General features: G+C 37.6%; 2 protein-coding genes across 4 annotated transcripts; both read left to right on the top strand.

Moving 5' to 3' along the window:
* Window positions 1-423: 423 nt before the first annotated feature.
* On the top strand, window positions 424-5,040 carry ddost (dolichyl-diphosphooligosaccharide--protein glycosyltransferase subunit (non-catalytic)). The gene is made up of 11 exons (XM_055048574.1): window positions 424-672; window positions 1,283-1,393; window positions 1,476-1,562; window positions 1,648-1,751; window positions 1,843-1,937; window positions 2,278-2,371; window positions 3,477-3,625; window positions 3,733-3,880; window positions 3,959-4,079; window positions 4,177-4,283; window positions 4,458-5,040. Exons 1-11 carry the CDS (start codon window positions 441-443, stop codon window positions 4,605-4,607), a joined length of 1,398 nt encoding a protein of 465 aa, XP_054904549.1. The 5' UTR covers window positions 424-440; the 3' UTR covers window positions 4,608-5,040.
* A 381-nt stretch (window positions 5,041-5,421) lies between these two features.
* Window positions 5,422-25,099, top strand: plekhm2 (pleckstrin homology domain containing, family M (with RUN domain) member 2). 3 transcript variants are annotated; one of them, XM_055048568.1, is made up of 20 exons: window positions 5,422-5,921; window positions 7,907-8,013; window positions 9,939-10,048; window positions 10,157-10,256; window positions 10,409-10,478; window positions 10,566-10,740; window positions 11,656-11,715; window positions 15,121-15,391; window positions 15,479-16,252; window positions 16,334-16,403; window positions 17,400-17,490; window positions 17,652-17,716; window positions 17,899-17,987; window positions 18,829-18,961; window positions 19,053-19,243; window positions 20,520-20,585; window positions 20,660-20,819; window positions 21,229-21,408; window positions 22,086-22,202; window positions 22,629-25,099. In XM_055048568.1, exons 1-20 carry the CDS (start codon window positions 5,862-5,864, stop codon window positions 22,764-22,766), a joined length of 3,027 nt encoding a protein of 1,008 aa, XP_054904543.1. In that variant the 5' UTR covers window positions 5,422-5,861; the 3' UTR covers window positions 22,767-25,099. The 3 variants fall into 3 exon arrangements, with proteins under 3 accessions (XP_054904543.1, XP_054904542.1, XP_054904544.1); XM_055048567.1 differs by having other exon boundaries at window positions 10,391-10,478; XM_055048569.1 differs by lacking the exon at window positions 11,656-11,715 and having other exon boundaries at window positions 10,391-10,478.
* The last annotated feature ends 1,745 nt before the right edge of the window (window positions 25,100-26,844 follow it).

The raw sequence follows: 26,844 nt of genomic DNA, 5'->3' as shown, positions 1-26,844 counted from the left end.
TCTAACCCTGTAGTTGTGATTTTGAGCTGATTTCAAGGTGTTTTATTCTTTATTTGATACGTTTATTTTGCCACCTGTAAAAATAATTTGCAGTAAATTCCTGCAAATAAATTACTGCTCAGACTTGGTGGATCATTAAAAAAATCACTTGTTAGATATGCAAAATTCTTTATTTTTAATTAATTTATTTTTTGCTTGGTTCAAAATTAAAATGTACAATTTGAACTTATTGTTGCATAATTTTATAGAAATGGCAGATAATATTTATCAAGTGTGGCAATTTAAATTCCTTCTTTCCATATTTCTGATAAATAACAAAAGCTTAATTTAATTGGTGGAGAAGCTGTCAGCCCCGACGCGTTCCTTCCTGTGATTGGCTGGATGTTGGGGTCAAAGTTGAGCATACCTCTGCTAACGCTGACGTCGACTTGAGTAGCAAAATGGCGGCGTTTACAGCAGCAAGGCAGGCGGACCGGTTCGGTTCTTTATTATATAAAAAGCGAACCGGAATGAAGACGACAAGATGCTGGTCGCTTTTGGACTGCAGTGTCCTCATGTTGCTCTCGTTAGCCTCCATGCTGCACTTCGCGACGGCTGACGGGAAAACGCTGGTGCTACTGGACAACCTCAACATCAAAGACACCCATTCAATCTTCTTCCGCAGTCTGGCAGGTCAGTCAAAGGATGGCATGTCTTTACTTTTGTAGTTTCAGCATCATAAACCCAATTAGTCCCACATGTGTGGTTTTGAAGTGTTTTCTAGACCATCTGAAAATGCTTGGACAGAACTGCTTCCGCCATTCAGTATAGCATGGCTGCTAACCTTTGCTAAACCAGCCTTGGTTGTCACCAGATTCCATAAAAACACTGTTCGATTTTGGTGAAATATGTATCAAACACACTCGTTAATGTTTCCGACTAAAAGACTTACTCACAGATAAACCTCAATTTATATCATAAACCATACATTTCCTGCTAAACCACAAATGAATTTCATAGATAATTGTTAATACCAGCTGATCAACTAAATGTTTAATGTTCTTCATTCAAATGCTGAGTGCACAGAATTAATCCAGCTCTGTTTTTGTTGTTCAAAACAAATGGATAATTCAGAGAGGAAGACAAAAAATTACTACTTGTTATACATGTGTAGACATTTATATACATTGATTGCTTTTAGCTGCAAAATAACGGTTCAGGGAGACCCAGAGGTCTCTACAAACCTTAATTTGTTGAAGGAGTGCAGAAAAAGGACAAACAGAAACATGTTTTATTTTTCCAGATCGTGGATTTGACCTCACTTTCAAGACCGCTGACGACCCCTCTCTGTCCCTGATCAAATATGGGCAATTCCTCTACGACCATCTAATAATCTTCGCGCCATCAGTTGAAGGTAAATTTCACTTGGCTTTTTAAACCTCATGTTAACTTTTTAAAGTGGTATGTAACTTTTATTTTTCTGCTTGTTTTTGCAGACTTTGGTGGAAATATAAACTTGGAGACAATAACATCCTTCATTGATGGTGGAGGCAACGTCCTGGTCGCTGCAAGTTCAGATATTGGTCAGTCGACAGATTCGATATTTACCTTATAATTAATATATACTTGTTAAAATGTACATTGTACGTAGTAATTTCTGTAATGCAGGGGACCCTCTGAGGGAGCTGGGTAGTGAGTGTGGCATTGAGTTTGATGAGGAAAAAACGGCTGTCATTGACCACCACAACTATGATGTTTCTGATCCTGGGGAGGTAAACAGTTTAGTCTTCACAGTATTTATATTGATGTTGCTCCAATCCCGAGTTTTGACTCTTATTTTCTGGTTATCATACATTTTTCCAGCACACCCTGATTGTTGCCGACCCAGAGAACCTGCTTAAAGCTGCCACGATTGTTGGCAAACCAACCAGCAAGCCCATTCTATTTAAAGGTGTTGGGTAAGTAAAAAAAAAAAAAAATCTAATTGCAGTGTCTGCAGTTAAATAAAATAAAATAAAATTAAAGAAAATATTATTTTAATTGGGGTTGAATATACAAGAATGTTGGTTGAATAGTTTTCCCTTCCATTGTGGATTTTGAATTTGTTTTTATTTTGTTTTATTTTATTTTTTCCCCAATGAACTTTTAAAAAAACTTGTAACAAACTTGTCACTTAGGTGAACATGTAATTAATTTGTTAGTTTTTGTGTTAATTTGGAACTGTAACTTTTTCTAAAAGAAATATGACTTGTTTAGAAATGTGAAGCTTTAAATCAACCTTGTGATGTATCGTTCCAGCATGGTTGCTGACCCAGACAACCCACTCGTTCTCGACATTCTCACTGGTTCTTCAACCTCTTACTCCTATTTCCCAGACAGACCCATTTCTCAGGTAACACCACCTGTTACTATCTGGTCAGATTTTTTTTTTTTAATTGAGATGTTTCCCTAAATCTGAACTTTTCTCAAAAACACTGGATATATAAATGCAATATGATTACCAAGCCACATCACCGAGAAACTAAACTGCATCTAAACGTTGTGGTCTGATTCAAATTGTTTTGCAGATTATTTGCCCCAATACATAATATTCAGACTCTGACCTCTTGTAATACTTTCTGAGATTTGTTTGAATATGCAAAAATTAATATTTGACTATTTATTAATTAATATTTTCAGACTGTGCATAAAGATGCGCCAGTCAGTCTGCAAGAGAGCAAAATCATTATATTTTCCCCTGACGTCCTCAGTTCAGTGATCAGGAGGAAAATTGCTACGAAAACAAAAATAAGCATTTTTTTTCTCCACAAATGAATTAAATTAATCAAAACTAAGAACTCCCAAGTGTTCAGAGTTTTTAAATGCATCAACAAAAAGCATATAAATACATTCAGATAAAGGTTAGTGATAAATGCTTTGGTGTAGAAATTGGCAGATCCTGATATTCCTTGATTTGCTGTAGGACTCAACTGCTAACTCTTTTGAATAACAAAGTAGTACGAGAATAACTTCCCGTACTACTTTGTGTTTTATTTTTTTTGAAAAGACAAAACATAGTGCATTCTTGATTGTTTGGTGTCATTTGTGGGATTGGAAACTTGAATAAATGACTCCTTTGGCAATTAAAAATGTATTAATAAAACAAAATAGGATTACAGCAGTGTGTGGGACATTCATACACCACCTTGGAATGAAGCCTGGTTGCACTTTTGCCAGGGCAACATTTTGTTCTTCAGTTTACTACAAGCTGTTTGGCCTTAACAGTGACAAGCTTTTCCTGGGTGCAATCAGCACAAAGCTTCTCAACCCACAATCAACAAAACATTTAATTTGAGTTTTACTTAATAAAATACACCTTATTTGCTGTTTCACTCTCATAATAAGCCTCTTTTTTAGGTTAAAGATAATGATTTGAGGAGTGTAATTTGTTGTAGATGGCATGATATTTTCTGTTTAGAAACTATGGGGTTGTTAAAGGGAACTTTTTACCTCTGCAGTACCCCCATGCCGTGGGGAAGAACACACTGCTGATCGCCGGGCTGCAGGCCAGAAACAATGCCAGAGTGGTTTTCAGCGGCTCCCTGGACTTCTTCAGCGACGCCTTCTTCAACTCTGCAGTGCAGAAAGCAAGACCGGGCTCTCAAAGGTACACATCAGCTATTTTTGTTTTGTTGCTTATCTGAGACATTACTTAGATTTTTGGTCTAAAAAAACAAAAGAAAAACCAACTTCCCTGTTGTCTGGGTTTTCCAGGCACGAGCAAACGGGGAACTTGGAGTTGGCTGTGTCTCTGTCGCGCTGGGTGTTTAAGGAGGCAGGAGTGCTTAGAGTGGGAGCCGTTACCCATCATCCTGTGGGAGAGACAGCTCCTCCTGCAGCGTACACAGTCACTGACCTTGTGGTGAGTTTAACAGCAATCAGTACCGTTTACGTTTTGCATAAGTGAGGAGCTGTGGATGCGAATACAACCTTCTTTCAGGAATACAGCATTGTCATCGAGATGTTGTCCGAGGGCCGCTGGGTTCCCTTCGACGGCGACGATATTCAGCTCGAGTTTGTGAGGATCGATCCCTTTGTCAGAACCTATCTCAAGAAAAATGGTAAACTTGAACATATTCCATTATATAATGTATTTATATTGCATAAATCTGCGTTTTCTGTTTATTTTTATCAATATGTTTCATGGTTTTTCATCAGGAGGTAAATACAGCGTTCAGTTCAAGTTGCCCGACGTGTACGGAGTCTTCCAGTTCAAGGTGGACTACAACCGACTGGGATACACACATCTCTACTCATCCACTCAGGCAAGCTCAATAAACTTAACCTACTTGTAAACATAACTTAACCTACTTGGATTGTTTGCACTTTTAAGAGATTATGTCACAAAGATTTTACTTTTAGTAATTTTCTTGGCTATCTTGGCCGTTTATCCACACAAAATGATTGGGATTTAATTAAGTACGACTTGTCCTCTGCAGGTTTCAGTCCGGCCCCTGCAGCACACTCAGTACGAGCGCTTCATTCCCTCAGCCTTCCCGTACTACGCCAGCGCCTTCTCCATGATGACAGGACTTTTCGTCTTCAGTGTAGTCTTCTTGCATATGAGAGAGAAGGAGAAGTCCGACTAAAGCAAAGACAACAAAAAGTGTAAAATTTTAAATTGCAAGGGGAAGAATTGAAACTGAATGTCCTTATGGCTCAAAGGTGTCATTTTGAGATTTTGACTGTTCATATTTTGTTAAGGGCATGTGGCTGGTGTGTGTGTCTGAGGGGTGCTGGCTGCAATTTAATGCAGTAGTTTTTTTTTTCTTTTTTTTTTTTTTAAGATGCATCTTAAAAATCTCCCAGAGTCCCGTTTGTTGTAAAGTCATCCTGCTTATGTATAAAAGTTGCTCCACATCTGGCTAAAATATAAGTAAAAACAATTGCAAATCTCTTAAATTTAATCTACTTTCTTCTCAGAAAATGCACTGAAAATGCCAACAATTCTTTTGTTTTTGAATAAAATTTTTTGAAAAAGTTGCAGGCCTCTTTGAAATAAAATAACCACATTCCACTTGACACGAGTTTGTGTTTTTATTACAAAACACACTGTGCCTTTGAAAAAAATATCTATACCCATTGACCTTCTTTTTACATTTTTGTGTCACCTGTAATACTGAACCCAAATCCAGAGAAACCAGTTGTCTTCACAAATTGCCATCTCATAAAAGCAGGAATGCATCAGCCAAGAAGTTGGAAGCATATCTCAAGTTTGGAAATCTCATTCCTTTCAATTAAATCATGCTTTAGTTATAGGGAAATATGTCACTTTTAATAACAATTTCATTAAAAGCGTTGTAGGTCCCTCATAACAATGGTATGCATGTCTTAAAGGGAAATGCAGGGTAATACTTCCAGCCTTTCACACAGAAGTCAGGTGACGTCACCTTTCCGGTCAGACCTTCAGGAGATGTAGAGCCTTAGCATGCTGTGCGTTTCATTCATCGACTAAATAGGCAAAGGCTCCCAAAGGTAACATTGAACAATTTCCCACCTGAGTGACGCCGGTTTTATCTAAGAATGCTCTGCGCTATCTGTTCTGGGAAGCCGAGAAGTCGCTTTTTGGCCTCAAAGAAGAAGAAAGTGCAGGTTTAAGCTAACTCGTAAACGTTACTCCGCTAACGCCAAGTTGAAGCCACGCGCGGCTTGGCGAGCGTAAACATTTTAAACTAGCGAAAGAGTTTCCAGAATTGAAACCACAAGCTGTGTGTTTAGTTTGACGTGAAAATGCAACGGAGGGTTTGTTGAGCAGCTAATGTGGGCGGCGTTAGCTTTAGCAAAAACAGAGCATTGCTTTGGGAGAGTCAGCTGACAGCCTTCTGCTGCCAACAGCCCCAGTGATGGATCAACTCAAAGTGAAGGACCGCATATTGGAAAACATCTCGATGTCTGTCAAGAAGGTGAGCTCTAAACAGTCGCGATTAACCATTTTGATGTATTTATAGTAACAATATGTACTCCACATGCTTAGCTAATACTAGGTCATCTTGTGTTTGCAAAAGAGGGCAACTTTCAAGCTGGAAGGACAGCACAAGTTCATGAGGGCCTTGCCCCTGCGGGAATAACTCATCAAAGTGTGAACTGGCTCAAACCAGCCCTCTGGTTGACAGCTAGAGCTTTTATTCGAGCTTTATAGTTTGTGTTTTTTGTCCATGGGCAGCAGCAGTGGCACTGACCCTCCTTGAGCTCGCACACTGCGGCAATGGAGAGTGTAAACAAAGCCGCAACATTAGCTGTTTCCTCCTCCTTTCTGTCTATAAGAACATATAATGAGTGTGATGCATGCAGGAATTTTCCTCTTCTTTTTGCTGATCGAGTGGATGCTTGATCACCTTCATCCTTTCTGAAGGTGATCTGATTGTTAGTATTTTTGAAGGGTTTGTCTCATTGCAGTGGGATTGGGTTAGAAAGCTTCTTGTTTGGTAATGCACCAAGATAAGCTTTGACTAACAAGGAGCAAAAAATTGTCAAATTTAAGTGTACTTGTTACTTCAATGCCCTCACATTAATTTGGTGTTTACTTACTGTGCCTCTAGCTTTCAAGGTTTACCTTGTGCGCTTTACCTGTCACATGATGCAGTTGATCTCCCCTGTATTTAGAATTGAAAAGTTACATTGGTTGTCTTGATGTCCTGTTGTAAAAATATTTAAATCTCTTGCAGCTTTTTAAACTCATCACAAAGCTTTATAAGTGCTATTGGTCTTTATAGCCGAATTGAATTGAGACTATTTATTGAATCTTGCCACATATTCCAAGTTAGATATAGATCTGTACTTTGACTTGGCCAATGTAATGGATCAATGTGCCTTGATCTAAGCTATTCCTGTGCAGCCCTGGCTGTATGAACTCCTGCCTTAAGTCATTTGCAGGCCCTTGTCAAATCAGCTCCTCTATTCTATCTACTACCATGTTTCACGGTGGAGATCTATAAGTTTTTGCAGTTATGTGCTTTTGGCATTTTGGTCTTCTTCTAGAGTGTTGGTATTGCACATAGTTTCCAGCCTAGAAACAAGAAAAATAGAACTGAATAAAAATAATGGGTACTTTTAGAGTCACTCTACTGTAAAAATTAAATGCAATTGTAAATGTAAAAATAACTAAAACCTGCATTTGTTTTATATCTGTTTTTTAAACTTCAGTTGTTTCTTTCTCATTTTTAAATGAAGGTCCAGAAAGCCAGTAGAAGCTTGATCATGTACAGTGACACCTATTTTCATTTAGCTGTCATTATTTTTTAGAAATAAATTTTCACTTTGAAATTCGGGGAGGGTATTTTTTTGTAAAAAAAAAAAAAAGATATATTGATTCTGATTGATTTTGATTGATTGATTGGTTTGTTAAAGCAACAATACGCACTTTATCTTTCCCTTAACATTCCAACATCGACTCTGTGTGTATCTAACAGAGGGAGTGTGATCTATCTATGTTTCCAGGGACATAGGGCAGCTAAACCAAACATCAACTTGATTAAATCTACAATCCACAGACAATAGTTGGGATTTTGCCAGTTTTCTAGCGATGCTGTTTCAGATTCGTGTTGCGGGCTGCTTCGTTTACTGCTCATATGAGTGCTTTCAAACACCTCTCTAGATTATGTGCAAGTCAAAGTGATTCCTCTGCTTAGGCCTGCATTTCTTGTTTTAATTGTTGTCTAGCTGCACAATTGAAATACGCAATAATTCATAAAGTTATCATTTTAACCTTGTGCTGCAGGGTTAAAAGCATACCCACAAAGTCAGTCTTCTGCAGATGACCTATTGTGCAAATTCACCAACTTTTTAAATCCACCGTATTAAGAAATGCTTGGAATTCCTGCTCTGAATGCCTGAAAGATTACAGCTTTTTTTATTGCTAGAGTAATCTGATCTGCATGTGTCTCTACAGTTACAGAGTTACTTTGCAGCCTGTGAGGATGAAACTCCCGCTATCCGCAATCACGACCGGGTCCTCCAGCGTCTTTGTGAACACCTCGACCATGCTCTGCTCTATGGGTAAGATATTTACTGCAAGATAGCTGCAGAATGTTAGAAAGTAAAGAAAGATTACTTCAAATTATTTATGCTATTTTGTGTGGATCACATTGTTCTGATTGTAGTGTCACATATGCATGAGAGCTGTGTATCTATACTTTTGTTGTGTCATTCGGTAAATGAGACTTTTAATGCAAAGTTGACATTTCTAATGAACTTTTAATGCAGCTTTGCAGTTGTAATGCACTTTTAGAGCAACTTTTTACCGAATGACAGTTTATGACAATTCTGAAACATTTATGAAGGCTACTTCGTATTAACAAGAGGTGTCATGACATGTTTTTGACAGTGTCATGTCGGTCTTATGCACACCTCTTCAAATGGTATTTCCTGTTATGCTTTGCATCTAAGGTATTACTATTACTAAATGCCATTTCCATATTTAAAGCCTAATCTTGATTTCTAAATTTAATAAAATAACAGTTTTTGCAATTGTTTTCCCATTTTAAGTAGCAGCGCTTTTAAAAGTGTATTTAGGATAGATTCAAAAACAGCATTTTAAAGTGTGTAGAATATTATCTAAGGCCTTCAACCATTTTGAAAAGTGGAAGGGTGGGTGTTTTAAAAAAAGGCATTAATACAATTCCAACATTATATATATTTTTTACTTTGAAAGCCTTTCACGGGCCTGCAGTGCCATGTAGATTTTAGGAAATAAAATCAGAAAAACATTGTCAGTCATCAGAGCAAACGGCCTCAGACATCAGACATGAAAGCATCACTTTTCTTTGAAAAACCCATCAAAAAACCCATAAATATCTGAAAATGTACACTTTAGTACAAGATAATACATTGGCATTGAAACAACATAGTGGCATGGCAATGTAGTTGCCTCTTCTTTAGTCATTTTCTACAGCTATAAACAAAGGGTGTTTATATGTCTGACACACAGAGAATGACTGCACTGCGTGTGCATAATAAGTTATATTTATTTCCTTTCCACTCTTCTTTGCACACACTGACATATGGATGCATATGTTAGTATGCATCCATTTGTGTCATGTTTCATCTGATATCATTTTTTGGTTTTCTTTATGTATGCAAATCTTCCTTCCTGTTTCACCACTTCTGCATTACTTAAAAGAGTTTAGCCATGTCTTGCTTCTTCAGATTTTGCTTTAAATTACCAGACTTTGGAAATCTTTTACAGTCACCTTAAGTAACACATTTCAGATTTTTTTTCAATGTCTTTATTTTTTCTACCTAGTCTTGCTTTGAATATAGTCAACTAAAGGGTTAGTTTGTATATTTTAAAGTGGGGTTATTGGTTATAGTTCTCTTACCTTTAGCAGAAAGATGTCATATCACCAGGACGTTGCTGGAAAAATAGACACATCAACTGAAAGCTAACATGCACTTTATCAATTTACCTTTTCAGCTGATTTAGCAGAGAAGCTGATTGGGAGTCTTTAAAGTTTTTAAAGCACCTGAAAAACACAGGAACATAGAATCTTCAATGCTGAGAAAAAGTCTGAAGTCTGAAACCATTCCATCATTTTTTATTTTGACAGTTTCTCATTTTCTGCAAATAAATACAAAATGTTTGCTGGAAATTTTGGAAACATGTTGTCAGTAGTTCATAGAATAAAAGAACAATGTTTATTTTACTCAAACACATTCCTACAGAAAGTAAAATCAGAGAAACTGATAACTTTTAAGTGGTCTCTTAATTTTGTCTTTAGCTGTATCATTATTCACTAACAATGATTAGTTTTCTAAAGATCTTAAGTCTAAAATTTAAATCTGCAGGAACCCCGATTAGTGCTCTGATCTTCTCAGGTCAATCTGCCTGAGGATGGATATTATTTACACGATATTTTAAACAACCTGTCATATGTTACCTATTTGTGTTAGCCCTTTCCCCCATGAATGTGTTGTTGTTTTAGGCTGCAGGACATATCGTCAGGCTACTGGGTGCTGGTGGTTCACTTCACCAGGAGGGAGGCTGTCCGACAGATAGACGAGCTGCAGCACATAGCCACCAACCTCGGTCGAAGTATGACCTATTTACTGCATAGGGAATTGCATTTGAAATAAAAATGAAACATAATTTATTAGACTTTCAGATGCATTCATTAAAGGAGGCTTCAACTATTTTGCGCAGGTCGAGCATGGTTGTACCTGGCGTTGAGTGAGAGCTCTTTAGAAAGCTATCTACGCCTCTTCCAAGAGAATCAAGGATTGTTACAAAAGTATTACTTCAAGTATGTTAAGATTTTTCTTTTTAATGACCATTTTTTAAAAATGCGTGTGACTGCTTTAAAGTTTTCAGCTTGGACTTTTACTGTTCACTTCATATGTGTTAAATGCCTTAAATCATAATATGTTTGACTTGTAGAAATGCATTGGTCTGCAGTCACGACCACCTCACGCTGTTCCTTACACTGGTGTCCGGCCTGGAGTTCATTCGCTTTGATCTGGAGCTGGTCAGCATAAGCTTAATCACAACATATTATCACACACTGCACTCATCTGTGTGTCCTTAACTTGTCAGACGCCTGTTCCTGGTTTAGGATGTGCCCTACCTGGATGTTGCTCCATACATGCCGGAGTACTACAAACCGCACAACCTGCTGGACTTTGAGGAAAGGCTCCCCAGCTCGGACAGCTTGTCTTTGCACTCGTTTACCTCCCTGACCTCCACCAACCTGGAGTGGGACGACAGCGCCATAGCTCCCTCCAGTGAAGGTAGAGCATGCTGTATTTTCTCTGCCCACCCTGTTTCTTACTATACGTCTTTACCTGAATTAGTACAGTAAAACCTGGCAGTGAAATGCAGACTGGTTTTCAATTTCGTTCTTTGTTTTTTTTTTTGCTTAAAGTAGAACTGGGCAATGTTTAATTCTGCCTTTGGTTCATCTGTCTGAAGAACATTGTTCCAGAAGTCATCCTCTTTGTCTACGTTCTTTCTGGCAAACTTCAGTCTGGCCTTCATGTTTTTCTTTGAGAATAAAGTTTTTTTTCTTATTGTATAGAAATTCACTTCTACATCCATTGAGGACATTTTAGGGTTTTTCTATATATGCTTAATCATTTTGCAGAGTGAATATATGAGGTTTACTCAACATGTAAAAAATGCTGACTTTGATTGTTCTATTCATGTGCACCAACTAGGAGTGTTTAAGTCATTTGAAATTGAAAGTAATGTGGGGTTGATTTAATTTATTCATTGCCACAAATTGTTTTGTTATATTGATTTGGCAAAAATTTTAAACTATTCCCTTGTTTTTCTTTAATTAGTTGATTTTTTTGTCTGTATTTTTACAATTGGTGATAAATATATGTCAAAAGATGTTAGCTAAACATACAGGATGTGTTACGAATTCTTCACATAACTGCATTTCATTTCATATGCTTGCCGATGGTGGCAGAATACCTTCACTGGGGTAATTGCAGTGCAAAACCCCCACAAAGCCCTGAGCCAGTTCCCTGTTTTAGTTCCCATTTCTCAATTTTTTACCCTCATTGGTTTAGTTGTTTCACATTCCTTGTATCATGTTATTGTACTGTTTCTCTGTCATTTATTCACATTCATTTGTCTTTTGTTTCTTCAGTCACTTTTTCTAATTTTCGATGTTATCCCTCCTTTTCTGTTTTTTTTAGATTATGATTTTGGTGACATGTTCCCCGTGTTGCAGTCATTACCAAGTGCAAACTGGGAAGGTGGGACAATGGTCAACCCTTCCTTCCTGCTTACTCATCCCATATTTTCTCTCCCTCCGTTATAGCATGAATTTGAGCACAATTTGGGATTAAATGCATGCTGGGAACCTGAACTGTAAAATAGCCACTGATGCAAGACAATGTATCTGAATTTGAAAAAGGTGAAGTAAATGGGGGAAAAAAATTAAAGGGGTTTGGCATTTGGTTCTGAAAGATTTAGTTTTCTGTGAAATTTAAGGCAGTATATTTAATGTACCTTGTTTACATCAAAAGCAATTATGTAGTGGCTAGCATCAGATTATTATGATCTGTTACTTTGTGGAAGAATACCACTCTAAATTTGGCAAAATGTTTCAAACAATAAAGCATGACAAGCTCTGAAAGCTGTTTTTTTAAACAGAAAGAAACACAACCTTACTGCTGCAAAAAAGTGATCATTTCAGCTTTAATTAGGTGTACACTAATGGTAGTTTTCTTGCTGATCACCAATCTTGAAAAAGCCTGACCTGCTGATTCCGATTTTGTCCAGTACCAATTTTTATCTGAAAAGTATCTAAATATAAGCCATTGAATATTAATGGGTTTATGTGTAAAGTATCAGTTGATCAGCCAAAATTAAGGAAATCTGAGCAAATTTATCAGTGTACCTCTAGTTATAATCATTACTGTATATTGTCAGCTGCTTGACTTTGTAGTTGTTTTCAATCATTTATTTGGACACAATATTTACCCTTGTTGTCCTTCTGCTTTTTAGAAAATACCACTGCAAGTCTACTAAGCTGATATTAGCTGTGATTTTTAAAATAATTTGACAGAAATATCTTTTAAGTGATTGGTCATATTTACAAAAAGAAGCACATTAATTTCTGATGTTTTTTTTAGATTAATGGAACAGTTGAAACAGATTTACACAAACTTTATATAAATACAATTATTCCTTTACTTTTTGCCATCAACTCACTGTTTATAGTTTAAGTTAGTCAGTATCATCTAAACTACATAAGAAGGAGATAATTATTTCTGAGAATTTAGCATTATTTTCTTCAAATTCTGAAGGTTACATATACAAACAATTACTGGGCCTTTTAAACAACTCGGTGCAACTCGTCGTGATTTTGTGAGATGAATGTGTGTTGATGCGAATCAGCTCCAGAACAAAACATGAAACCTTGTGAAGATGCTGGCATAGGCTGCTTAAAGAAAGATAGAACACATCTGTAACTACAGAGTAGACATAAATAGCACGACTGCAATTTTTAAAAACATGTCTCGTGGTCTGGTGCAATTTTAACTTTTTTACAAAGCTTCAAGAACCATTGTTACATTTGGAGAGATGAGGGGATGAGCTTGCAAGCATGAAAGCAACATCCCAACTGTGAAATGCACTGAAACACTTCAGGAAGAAAAAACTAGATATTGGAGGACATCTCAAGAGGTCAACCAGGAAGTTGAAGCTGGGCTCAAATAAGTCTTCCTAATGGAAATTTGTTATACGGTGGCTGAAGGATAAAGTCAGTGTTTAGGAATGGACATCACAAAGCCCTGATCATAGATCCGTGTGCAGCTAAGATGGCCTACAAACCTGACTCTGTTACACCAAAGCTCAGTTAACTGTTGTGAGAAATTTGTGGGAGGATATGCAGATTATTTGACACACGTCTAAAAGTAACTCCATCAAATACAAAGGAAATGCAAGTAAACTTCTAAATTTGAAGAAAGTTAATAGATATTACCAAAACACCCTTGGCAATACTGCAAAAATATTATTATTATTATTACTTTCATCATAAGTGCATATTTTTCATGCTATTTCCTAAAAGATACAATGTTGCCAATATTGAAAAACCTGTTTATGCTCCTCTGGCAAATTTTATAGTTGTTTGACGTGAATGTTCCCTTTATTGCTATATTGCATGCAGACTACGAAATAAATCAAATTTCCGACAGATTGAGATAAAAAGTTGTTCCATTCAGTTAAAACAAATTTTATTAGAAGAGGTCAGACGTTCCTTTGGGGATGCCTATGAAACCCAAGGGTAAAATAAATAGAAATGCATTTATAATATTTCATAGATTTGTAGCCATACTTATTCAAATGTCATAAATCAAAATAGAAAAAAGTGAAACAAACTGTGTTTGTGCGCAATAAAGTGGATCATTAATCTGGAAATTTATTGCTGGGTGGGTTACCTGTCTGTCATGTTCTGCATGTGTTGCTTATTTGGGGAACTATCTTATTCAAGCTTACTCTGCGTAACTGTTGACACAGCAGTAGGAAAGCCCAAAGCAGCTGGGACTCACCTTGTCTTTTCTAGGCTTCTGTTTTTATTGTGTATCTCTGTGTTGCATATTATGGTGTGTCTTCATCCTGTTGATGTCTTTCACTGGCCTAGGTTCAGCTAAGCTGTAGTGTTGATTGAAAATCAGCCAATCAGTTTTAGTTCAGTGTTCAGTTCTCTAGAAGGTCTAATTTACAAGTGGCATATTTGAAATATTGGAGATTACACTTTAGGTTCTCAAATTGCTAGAGAATAAGCAGTTATTTGTCAGTTTTTATCCTTGCCTTTTAGCTGTAGCTGCTGCAGTAACACCGCTTGACCTGGGCCTGTGACTCTGCAAAGAAACCTGCTGCCTGACATGTCTCATATTGTGTGGTGCCTTTGTTGTTTTTTTTTAACCCTTAAAAATTTTTAGATTGCTTTGCCCTAACACTGCCTATTTCTATGCTAATGAGGAAATGCACAGTATTCCTGTACACTTGTTTGATTGGTCAGGATTACAACATTGCAAAAAAGCACAAAAGAAATTAAAACCAAATCAGATCCTTGTAAATACGGTGCTGGTGAAAAGTTTATATACACCTGACTTGACTGTAAATCTCCTGGGTTGGTAAAAGCATTACCAACTTCTTTTCATTCGGCAATTACTATACAACAAACAAATCATTTGACTTGGCAGTGATGAATAATTAAATGCACTTATTTGACACGGTTGATTTTTCTAGTCCACATAAGCTCGAATGCAAAAAAATATAGATATAAATGCTGGAGTGAATTGCTTCCATCAGTGTCCTTATATCAGAAATTTTAGATTTCCAGAATATGCTTAAAAGTGAGTTCAGTGCCAACAGCTCACCCAATTTCAACAAATTATCAATTATTTTGCTGCAACTTTCAACACTTAAGCATAAATTTGTGAAGACAGCACAGCTCAAATATTCTTTTAATAAGTGTAATAAAGTTTTCATTGGCACTGTAACTTTTGTCAACAAGCCATCTGGCATAATTCTGCTGCCACCAATGCAGAAGAGACAGTCTGTGTATTTCCTTTACTCTTTAGATATAAACCTGGACAACAGCTGCATTTTAATTTACTCAGTTATCTTTTTGCGGCTCTTGACACCAGAGGGTGACTTGACCGACCAGACCAGCTGCCCACGGTCGACTGGCTCTGATCCCCAGACGGTCGTCAGTGACACAGTAGTTGTCACCAGCACAGCAGTGGGGAAAACGGCTGCTCGCCTTTCCCCGAACAGCCCCACATCTCGACACAACCCGTTCAATGAGGACTCTGATACGAATACCTCAGCGGACGTCACACCAGTTCATACAGCCAGCCGTCGCAACACCACCGAAGATGAGACCGAGGTCAACGGCAATGAGCTTGAAGTCATCAGGTGACAAATGTTTTAGGGTCTTACCTTTAAGAAGCAGCTTCTGCTTATGCCTGAAGCCAAATTTACCATCTTCATTATCTGTCCTAGGATGGCTAAACGAAAGAAGCCAGCCAAGAAGCGACGTGGCAGGGGATCTACAGATTCCAGCAGCAGCATCCATGCCTCGCTCTCCTCTGAACATGAGGAGATTGTGAACCACAGCACGTCGCAAGAAGTTGACTCGATAAACTCCACTGTAGCGCTACTGGACAGTGAAGGAGAGCAGAGCAGGAGCAGATTGGGTTCTGCGATTGTAGAGGAAGGGGGCGAAGAAGGGGTGGAAGGCTTGCTTCGGCTCCCAAAGATGACAGACACCTCCATGGACACCGTTGGACAACCCCTCCGTGATGTCATGGAGCGGCTTAATGGGTCCTGGGCACCCCCTGAGGAACAGGAGGACAAAAACAATCAAAGCTGTGATCAGAGCGCCCTGCCTCCGGTGCAGCAGCCCTTTCGCAACGATTCCGAAGGAAAACCTCCTGACCCAACTCCACAAGAGTCGTTTGACTCCTCTCTGGCCGACAGACCAGACTGCCTGCAGACCTCTCCTGTGTCTGCGGACCTATGCTGCATTACCACCAACAGTACAGACTCTGCTGACACAAGTGGTGGCCACAATGACTCTACAGAGCAAAGCCAGTCACAGACTCTTTCAGGTAGCCTTGAAGATGAGGAAGAAGCAGAAGAACCAGCAGGACGGAAGCCTCACATGAAGGAAGAGGAAGAGACCGTAGAGGGAAATTCAGCAGGCAGATCGTCCAAGGAAACGGAGCAGCAGGAGAAACTCAGTCCTTCTGAGATTTCTCACCCGGCAGAGTTCAAGTAAGAAATCAAGATATGACCAGATATTTGTTCTTTTCCTGGTTCTCATCGCAAATCTAATCCTCTACAACCACGTTTCAGGGTGGACAACAATCACCTGCTTCTTCTCATGATCCATGTGTTCAGAGAGAACGAGGAGCAACTTTTCAGAGTGAGGATGGAAGAAGCTTGTTTTTTCTTTTTTCAGACTTTTTCTAAACCTCAAGAGAGTCACATCTTCTCAGTTCATTGTTCAACAAACAGATTAACAGATTGATTTGGCATCACAAATCAAATGTATAGAGAACAAAAATTCCACTGTGTCCCTTTAAAAAAGTTGAAACTTTTGATGTTATTATGTCCTCTTAGAGGTGGCTATGAAACAATCTTCCTTTGGAAATGTTGCAAGGCCCAGTTTGTCAATGCCTTTTACACTCCTTCCCTGTAGACTGACAAATGACAAAAGTTCACTCTTTTTCACCCATGAGGTGCCTTTAATCAGGGTGCCTGCACTTAAAGTCTTAAATTCATTAATCTAAAAGTAAGGCTTTAAAATGTCTAAAAATGATTTTAAAAAGAAATAAGTTGCCATTTAATACATTAATGATATGTCTTCAATTTTGCCTTGACAGGATTAATTCAATTCATATATTCAATGTATTGTTTTATTCTAAACTTTTCTGTCAGGTGAAATATTCATAGCGTTTTGTCTCATCAGACAATTGAGGCTACCAGTAATGACCTGCTAATACCCTTCCTAGCTAGCTGGCTAGCTAGCTGGCTAGCTTATATGTGTCTATTGTGCTACGTTCAAATGTATCTCAACACAACTGTTCCTGGATGACATTCACACTTCTGTGGAGATGTAGGTCTTAAATTTCATTGAAATTGGTTTTAAAGATTTCTTTAAAAGTCTTAAATTTTACTTGGTGAAACCTGCAGAAGTGTTAAATGTTGCCACATTTGCCTTTAAATCTTCTATAAGAAAACAGGAAGAACAATCTGCCTATGAGGACTACCTCTGTATATAAAAATTGTCTGCTTTCCTTCACATTATAAAAACATCACAGTAAATCCTCCATGGAGATGCTAATAAGAGTGAATGTTTCATTGGAGACAAAAAAACTGTCCCTAAGGATTTCTCTGCCATTTATTTTGTGTTTTCCAGATGTTGAGAATGAGTACAGGTCACATGGAGGGAGACCTGCAGCCTCTTTATCTGCTGCTGACTGACTGTTACATCTACTTACTAAGAAAGGGTGAGTCAATGACATAATCAGCCAGTACCTCTGGCTCTAAAACTGACTCCAGCCCTATGTCATGGGAAACCTCAGAATTTGCATGTTGCACAGAGTTTTGTTCATGTATAATATAATCGGTGATTCATTTGGCGTACATTAATAACTGCCTATTATTTTAGGAGCAGCTGAAAAACCCTACACAGTAGAAGATGCTGTTTCTTATAATGAGCTCGACTATCTTTCTGTAAGTCATCTGCACCTCACAAGTTTCTCATTTTTTCTAGATGGATTTCACTACATTTATATTATGTTTTTCTTGTAAACTTATTGCTTTTGTATATCTGCTAATGCAATAATTGACAATGATTAAACAGTAGATTTACTTAATATGTTTTAAACAAGATGGATCTTATTTCTTCCTCTTAGGTGGGCCTTGACCAACAGACAATAACGCTGGTTTGCACTAACAGACGAAGGAAGTTCCTGTTGGATACAGCTGATGGCTCGCTGACTGTGTAAATTCACTTTTATTGGTTTTTAATAATATTCTTCTCTTTGTGTATTCAAAGAGGTGCACAGTTTCGTTCTGTTTTCTTTTTTGGACACCATGGCTAAATTGTCAAATACATTTTTTGTTTTCTATACATTTCTTGTAAAGTGCTTCTTTTATCGTAAAATTATGATCTAACAAGATTGCAGTCTAAAAATTTTGATTAGATGTTCCATGGTGACCTGCTCCTCACACATGTCGTTTTTTCTGGTCGTTGACAAGCTTCCAATATAATTCAGTCTAAATATTTTCCACTGCTAGCAGTAGATCTTATAAAAGCCAGATGTTTTGCTGGTGTGTGAACCAAGTCTTACATTCACAACTGTTCAACAGCTAGTCCATTGCAGAAGTTTAATATTACACTACTTTGCATATTATCCTTTATTCATACAGTCAACGTCTTATTTACAAGAAAGATCTGTTACATACGTCAAAAAAACATAAAAATAACAATACAGTCTAAAAAACACTTATGCATTCTCTGGAGTTTGGAGTCATTTTAACTTGAACACTATCTTGAACATTATCTCGTCCAAACTGTGACCCTTACATGAAAGGAGATGGATTATAAAGCTTAGAAACGACCAAGTCGCCAGCCAGTCGCTATTTTGAAACTGCTGGAACATCAGCGTGACCCTATTGAGAAGGTTCTGATCTGGGAGATCTCAAACATTCCTCCCTCTTTTCTGACTTGTCTCCTACTTCCTGCCACTGAAAAACATTCATCTTGGAAAAGTGTTGGTTTCCTTCTCACTGAGTGATTGCCTATCCACTGGCATTAAATCTCCTTTCTCCTTCATTTTTAGCTGGTTCCTGTCTGTGCTGATGTCCGCCATGGTCCAGGGTTGTCGAGAGCCTCCATATCCAGCTGTTCTGACAGATGCCACCATGGAAAAACTGGCCTTGAATAAGTTTGTCTCTCAGGAGTGTCATTGTGAGGTAGAATATTGTTACAACTATTTTATTTAACAGCTTTCGAGAGCCAAACCTTCCAAACATCATTTTGACATTTGTTGCTGCTTCTTCTCAGGTATCTGAAGTGTCAATCCAGCTTTATTCACTGGTTCACTGGGAGGACCCAATGGATATGACCATGTCTCCCCAAGGAGGCACACCCACCTCTGGAGTCCCTTCCAGTATCAAAGAAGGTTCTCTGCAGTACAAGGCTGGGATTACGTACCTCGGTAAAGAGATGTGGAAGAGCTGCTACGTCATTCTCAGGTATAGACCATATTCATGCTCATATTTTCCTTTTCAAACTCACCTCCAGTTATTTTTATGATGAATAGCTGAATCTTTGTCTCCTTGGACCAAAACTGGAGTTCTCTAACATCGCATTTAGAAGATTTTCCGTCTCCTTCTACTGGAAAGATAAGCTTATATTGCCATCCAGCCTTGATTTTCTCCATTGAGATTCACTTGAATCTCATTCTTGCTCTGACTGTGGCTAAGGGCAAAATTTCAAAACAGTAGTTGACTTGTTTTTTCCGAGTTCCTGAATTAAGTTCTGTGTCTAAATGGCATGTTTTAATGTCTTATTCTAAAGTGTGACTAAAGAAAATGTGACATTTCATATTTCTACCTCTGTGAAACAAGAAGTTCAAAATTACAGATTGAAAGTTTCTACATAACCTCAGCAAGTAAAGAATGATTTTCAGTGATTTGGGCTATTTTTATATAATTAAAATTTGCCACCAAAAACCTTTTTTTTTTTTTTTTTTTGGTTTTTACTATTGCGGGATTTCTCCCCACTGAATAAATGTACTCAAAATAAGATTTGTTAGTCATATTAAAGGTGCAGTAACTTTTGTAAACAATCCACATCTCCATATTTGTTCAAATTGTTACCATGTCGTGACAGATTGTATATGAAAAATCCTATCTCCTTCATCTCCTCTCTGTGCTAATATCAACATCTACAGAAGTGCACCGCTCTTGGTCAAAAACAACCAATCATAGCCAAGAGGAGAGTCTTTGCGCTGTCAATCAAGCTTGTAGTGGCACTGCTCAGTGTGCTTATGGAGGAGAAAAAGCTTAAAGTCAGAGAAAAACTATTTGTTCTCTGTCATTGGTGGTTATGCTAACGATGCTGCGCATTCATGACGGGGAACTGGCTGTAGCGTAGCAGAAAGAAAGAGAGTGTGAACAGCATTATTGATAGCGCTAAGTCCCTCTCCTGGCTCTTATTTGTTGTTTTTGACCAACTCCTGCAGATGATTGAAGGACCACAGAGGGAAGCAGTGAGCATAATTTTTCATTTATTATTACCAAACATATTGTTTATTAAAGTTACGTACTGCACCTTTAAGGCTTCTTACACATTAAAGAGGGGTACAAATGTCAGAGAGTGGCGCAGTATTATTTAAACAAGTTTTATTACATAATATAATTTCTTGTATAATTTCTTTCTTTATGTTTTGCTGAAAATATCAGTCTGACAGTCTGTCCAAATGTCATCCGGTATATGAAGCTAAATGTTTGTTCTCTCTTTGTGCAGCAAAGGGATTTTGTACTTGTATGCAGAGAGGACAGATGTGACCCCTGTGATGTCTGTCACCATGGGGTAAGTCTCAGAAAACTCAACTTCCAGATTGAAAACGATGCCCTCTGTTTTGACGCCTCTTTGTTTGTCTTCAGGGGGCAACACTGTGGTGGGTGCCGTCGCTCCAACAACACAGAGCGCCCCCACGCCTTCCAGGTCATCTTGACAGAGCGCCCTCCACTGGTACTCAGTGCCGACAATGAGCAGGAAATGGCCGAATGGATGCAGCTTCTCTGTCAGTCTGTTTCCAAAGGGGTAAGTGGAGAAAGTTGGAATGATGCACTGTTACAAATATTAAAAATTTTGCATCCATTGGTTTGAAGTTAGAGATTTCTATGGATAAATGTAGGAGTGGTGGAAAAACAAAACTTATTATGGACAGGAATTATTTAATGTTTGTACAATTTTCTTCTGTATCAGACATTATTAGCAAAAGTTTCTGATTTTCTTCAGCTACCTTGCTAAATAGGGTATTTCTAAAATATTTGTCCCTTTCTATGTTCTTATGAAGAGCTGTTTGAATCTTGTACTCTTGTTTTCTTCCATTAAACATTTTCATGTGCTTCTGCTTTTTTTGTATTGTTTTTATTTAACATACATTATTTTGGTTGCATAATTTCCTGATAAATATGGGCCTATGTAAACTACAGTCCCTTTACCACAGGTTATCCCTCAGGGTGTGGCCCCCACCCCGTGTATCCCATGTTGCCTGGTGGTGACGGACAAAAGGTTGCTAACTTGTCATCAGGATTGTCAGACGAGCTTTTTCCGTTCGCTGGGGAGTGTCGATATCTGTGACGTGACCACTGTGAGCTTGGAGTCTGACAAGGAATACTGTGTTATTGTGAGTGATCTTCTGTTTACATCAAACCTTGATTTTTGACATTTTATTTCGGTTGTTTAACTTCTACACTGAATTTGCAGTCAATCATCAATCAAAAAGAAGAATTACTTTATTTTTAGAACTTCAGACTCAGACTTGTCCTATGATCCTTCGACTTTGGCTTTTTAAAATACCAATTAATACCAATAAACATACTAAAACTGCTACAGTAAAGATACCAAGGTTCTCAAATTGTGCTTTGAATAATTTCCATCTAACACATGATATCCCAAACCATAACTGATAAATAAAAACGTTACAGATTTTGAAATAAAGCCTGAACTCAACCATGCAATGGTGCTAATCAACCAAACTGGTAGAGATTAACTTATTCTCATGGGACAGATTTAGCTGAGAAGCAATTTTTTTATTTGTACTTGTATGGCATGTTTTCTCAGCTAAGGAAAATTGGACCTTCTGTGTTGTTTTTTCCCAATGATCAAAAATACCCAAATTAAAGATCAGATGTTTTGATGTTTCAAAATTTGTTTCTAGAAAATGAATTCATTTGATAGGATCTTTACGAGCTGTGACAATAACTGTGGAATTGTTTCTTGTCTTTGTGTTGCTTTGTCCTAATGAAAATCTTCCCATTGGGCTTTTTGCAGTGCTGTAACACCGGCTTTTGCTCTCTACAGGAGTTTGCAGCAGATCGACATCAGTTCCTCCCTCCATGGGTGTTATACTTCAGCGGCTGTGAAGAGAGGGATCGGCTTCTAAATGCATTAAACGAGACATGGAAAGACATTTTCCAGGTCAGAATGAACTGTCAACCTTGTTCTTGATGGGATAAAATCAACATGTAGAGGTTTTACAAATCCAGCAATTGGTTATGCAGAAAAAAGAGTTTAGAAGATAGTTTATCTGGACTTCCTTCAAAAAACATGCTAAGTCTGTTGGTAGGGCTGCCAGACCACTTCACCAACAGCCAAGATGACAGAAAATGTAAAAATATATCTTAAGAACTATGTTATTGGAATATATTATTGACAACATTTAAACATCAATTAGAGATTTTAAGAAAAATGCAAAAACAAATACAATTTCTTTTAATTTTTTTTTTTTTTTTTTTTGCACGTCGGTTGAGCGTTAACTTTATACAGCGATATGCAAAAAGAGCTTCATATAATGTTCTCTTGCGCTGTGCAGTTAAACGTGTTGCCTGTTGTCGTCGTACACAGGTTGACCTCCCCCACCAAGAGCTGTTGGACCCGCTGGTGCAGAAACGCTGCGGTGAGGCCCTGGAGCTGATGAAGAGTGCCTGGCAGAGGGCAGACAGCCTGGCTCGAGGCAGAGCCCAGCGGGAGCCCTGGTGCTGACACACAATCATGAACGACACAGTCCAATGGAGGGTTACGTGTCAGAATATTCAGAAGTAACATTCGGAGGTCATTTACTGAAGCCAAGTTTCAGAACTGCTTTCATCTAAAACATTTAATGCTAAAGTTGTGGTGCATGTGCACAGATATTGATTCCACTGAAATAGCTACATTTGGCAGAAACAGTGAAGGTTTATCGCCATAAACCTCTGATGTTTAACTCTGAAGATTTAGCTACGTCTAAGGCATGACGAGAATCAACAGCTAGGAAGTTTTATTTGATATTTCTGCCAACCCGAGTGCTTCATATTATACACATCTGGGTGGATTTGCAGTTTTATCCTGTGCACAAAAAAATGTTTAGAACACGCACCGCTTGCGTAACGCACACAACTGTGTGAATTCGTAGGTCTTCTTACTCTGACGCTAATGCTAACTGTTAAAACGTGTCCTGAAAAAGCCTACCTGAAGAGCAAATGTAATGCAAAGGCACAACACTTTACGGTGTCGGTGCACGGTCACTGATGCTGGTCTGATATTCAGATTAGCTGTGAGCGAGAGTACACACCTTCACAAGGAGGAATTCTCACGTAAACTTTAGGCGGGACTCTGCGGGAATGAAGATCTGAAGCAGATCTTGATGTTTTACACACATCAAGCACTCTGGTAAACACACTCATGCCTGAAATTTGTTGTTCTAGAAGTTGAAATGTTTCCACCTGAATTTGCCTTTTTTCCATAGTGTGGAGACAAATGACATCTGCACATTTGCATTTTTTGTTTTTTTTTGTTTTTTTTTTTGGTGCCAGGTTTATTTTTTTCCTCTTTCCAGAAGTATTGGAGGAGGATGACTCAGATTAATTAAATTGCTAATTGATTAGTTTAGTTGGGATTTTTCTGATGTTTGCCTTTATTTATAAGTGTTGCAGTGTGTTTGAGTCACATTTTACAGAATAATGTGTCATTTGACCAGACTTCTTCCTTTGATTTTTGTATCAAGTGTTTATAACATTGCACTTTTATTTTTAAGTTTATCATTATTCTCACTGCAATGCATAATTTCTAAGGAAATTCTCACCTTTTTTCTGATTACATTCTTTTTTGATCGCATACTAAGGCTTGGCAGAACATAAAAATTGCAAAATTTTGAATCTCAATACAATCTCTCCTACACAATAAAATATTGGCTATCATTAAAACATAAAATAATGTTTTGCTTGTTTTGACAATTTTGCCTTTTGTGATCTGTAATGGGCAAATTGACTAATTTTAACATTTTAAAAAAATGCCTTACTGAGTATATTTGAGTTCAGATCATTGATATTTACATTTTGTTTCAACTGTATATCAGATGTTCACTTCTTCCTACAAAATCTTACGTAAAACACCCGGATGTGAAAACTAAGTACTCTAAACAGACTTTGAAGAACTCCCATCAAATGTTGCATTTCAGGCTAAAACAAGCTTTATCAGAAGTCCTGTTTTTATATAACTCTTAACTCTGTGGTTAAATATGCACTGCATTAAAATGCCTCTTAGCCATATACATACATGTCTACATCTTGTACAATTTACACTGTGTTACTCCTTCCTGTGTTAGCATTAATCAGGGCAGTAAACCTTTCTAAGTGCCACTTGGTCTTGCTTTTCTCTCTCTTTTTTTTATTGGTAACAAATAAATCTCAGGTGAATAAAGGTTCCAAAACCTTAGGAGTCACCCTGTGTGTTTTTGTTTTGCTGCAGTGTCTCTTGAATCTCGGTGCAGTATTTTATAAATCGGCCTTTTCTTCAAGCTTTGGGACTTTGCAACGCCCACTGCAGCGTTACGAAGTTATTTTTGCACACAGAAGGGGAGGAACATTTGGATAAGGTTTTATGAAAGGTTTTGCTCTTTGCAAGAAAAACAGAGTCCGAATTCCTAAAGGATCCATTGATTTGGGAGCGTAAAGTTGCAGATGTTGGAGACTTGAAATGCTTCTTCTGTGCTTTGAATTGTGCCTGTGGATTGTATATGAAGAAAAAGTCGAGGAAGTGTTCTTGATCGTTTGAAATTTAGGAAATTGCTGGTCAATGATGGATAATACCTTGTAAACGATGTACTGTCAGAGTTTTTCTGTTTTATGTTTCTCCTATTTGTTTACATGCACATTGCATGGAATATTTGTATTATTCATTGGATTTATCAAAATGTAAATAAAGCACTAACAATAATAATACAAGTCTGTTAAGTCCCACTTAAACGTGCATGTTCTGAAAGTTTTATATTGTTCTGCATCACAGAGAATGTACAAAAAAAAAAAAAAAGCAACTAAATAAACTGCAAAGAAAGTCGACTCCTGCTGTGACTCTGTGGGTTTTAAGGATTCTTGCGTTTGGTTTCGACACTTGCAAATATAATCAAGGATGAAAGCTGTGGCAGTCGTGTTAGAGCAGGACCAGAAACTTCACAAGTTACTGCAGCTCAGTGAAAATGTATTTTTTTAGTTTTTGTTTTTTTTTTAGTTAAATGCAACATTGTAATCTGGAATTACACTGTGGCACACAAAACAGAAGCTCCCTATCTTTAGGGCAACAGGACTTTGAGTTTGCAGTTTATTTCATGTCCTTTTAAAGATGAACATGCACTGCATGTTTTGTTGAAGGATACCTTGTAATTATCTTTTCAGTTTTTACTCAGAACCTGAAACTTTGAAGTGTGAAAGGAAGGCAATGAACAGAAAAGTCTAAACCCTACATTGTCGTCTTGCATGTAAAACATGGTGATGGCTGCAATAATAATAATAATAAAAAAGATCACCTTCACTTCTGACATTCAGTGTCTTTCTCATGCTGCTGCAGTGGACTGACAAACATCTGCATTTGATGATATTCCTAAATCTAAGTTCTAGGTGAAGGTTAATTGAGAACATCAGTACTGTCTGTTTCAAACAATTTATTTCTTTAGCTTCTTGTTAGCTTCTTGTGTCATTTATTTTGTCTCTTAAGTGGAATCAAAATGCCTTGAGAGCATCACTACAATGACGGAACCATGAACCACTTAGCATATTTTTCATAAAACATGAAAATGATGCTTTGGGGGAATGAGAAAGATACATTTGAGGAGATCCGGGGGTTCTTTTACTCTCTCTCTCTCTCTCTCTCTCTCTCTCTCTCTCTCTCTCTCTCTCTATGTGTGTATATATATATATATATATATATATATATATATATATATATATATATATATATATATATATATATATATATATATATATATATATATATATAGCCATCCCTTTGGGAGGGCTGTTTCTGTAGTATTTTCAGCCTTGCCATCCTGGTGACACTGCCAGTGTTTCATTTATTGCTGGAGGAAGCTGGCTGACAAAATGGAGTGTTTAACAGATATAAGCTTATATATTTAAGAAATATATTATAGTACTACAACACAACGGGCACTTTTCTAACTTTCTGTGCTAGCTGCCTTTTTATTTAAAATGCATGACTTTTCATTTTTTTTAAATGTGCTTTTCTGCAGCATCTATCTGCATCCTGAGCCTTCCCTAAGGACTTGCAGACGAAAGATTCTTGGATGTTCTCAGAAACTAGACAGCATCAGCAGACAGATTTCTTTACTTTAGTTAATCAAAACATTCAAGTTAGAGTTTTGTGGCCTAATCAAAGTCTAAACTCAGCTGCACTGGTGCCAACTTAAGCAGGCTGTTCGTCCTGGAAAACCCAAGCTTAAAAATAAATAAAAAAGAAACAAAAGAGACTCACATCCCCACAGCATGCCACCGCCACTACCGCAGGAATGTTTTCATTTTCCGCATCAAACTTATGTGACATCCTCTAAAATCATAACAAATGAAACTGCTTACACATTAACTCTGTTTACTAATACAACAATTTCTCTATTTTTGTATTTGGGGGCATCAGAGTAAAGGGAGCGGAAAGGCTCTCCTGCATTTTTCATTCATGATTCATTAATTTCACTGAAAGGTCAAAGTTAAGATTTTTGCTCAGATTTTCTATTAACTTTTATGGATCTCACCAAACTGAAAAGTAAAAAGTGTCACCTGATTTCTCTCTCTCTCTT

This window comes from Poeciliopsis prolifica, unplaced genomic scaffold (assembly GCF_027474105.1).
Source record: "Poeciliopsis prolifica strain line A6 unplaced genomic scaffold, Auburn_PproV2 SCAFFOLD027, whole genome shotgun sequence".
In the NCBI taxonomy this organism is placed as follows: Eukaryota; Metazoa; Chordata; class Actinopteri; order Cyprinodontiformes; family Poeciliidae; genus Poeciliopsis; species Poeciliopsis prolifica.
Note: the sequence above shows the minus strand (reverse complement) of the source record. Positions and strands in the feature narration are given on the sequence as shown.

Coding starts and splice junctions, on each gene's coding strand:
- ddost (XM_055048574.1), top strand. CDS start 441: ATGGCGGCGTTTACAGCAGCAAGGCAGGCGGACCGGTTCGGTTCTTTA. Junction 1,938..2,277: donor ATTCTATTTAAAGGTGTTGG/GTAAGTAAAAAA, acceptor GTATCGTTCCAG/CATGGTTGCTGACCCAGACA. Junction 4,080..4,176: donor AACCTATCTCAAGAAAAATG/GTAAACTTGAAC, acceptor GTTTTTCATCAG/GAGGTAAATACAGCGTTCAG.
- plekhm2 (XM_055048567.1), top strand. CDS start 5,862: ATGGATCAACTCAAAGTGAAGGACCGCATATTGGAAAACATCTCGATG. Junction 10,741..11,655: donor CATAGCTCCCTCCAGTGAAG/GTAGAGCATGCT, acceptor TGTTTTTTTTAG/ATTATGATTTTGGTGACATG. Junction 17,491..17,651: donor CATCTACTTACTAAGAAAGG/GTGAGTCAATGA, acceptor CTATTATTTTAG/GAGCAGCTGAAAAACCCTAC.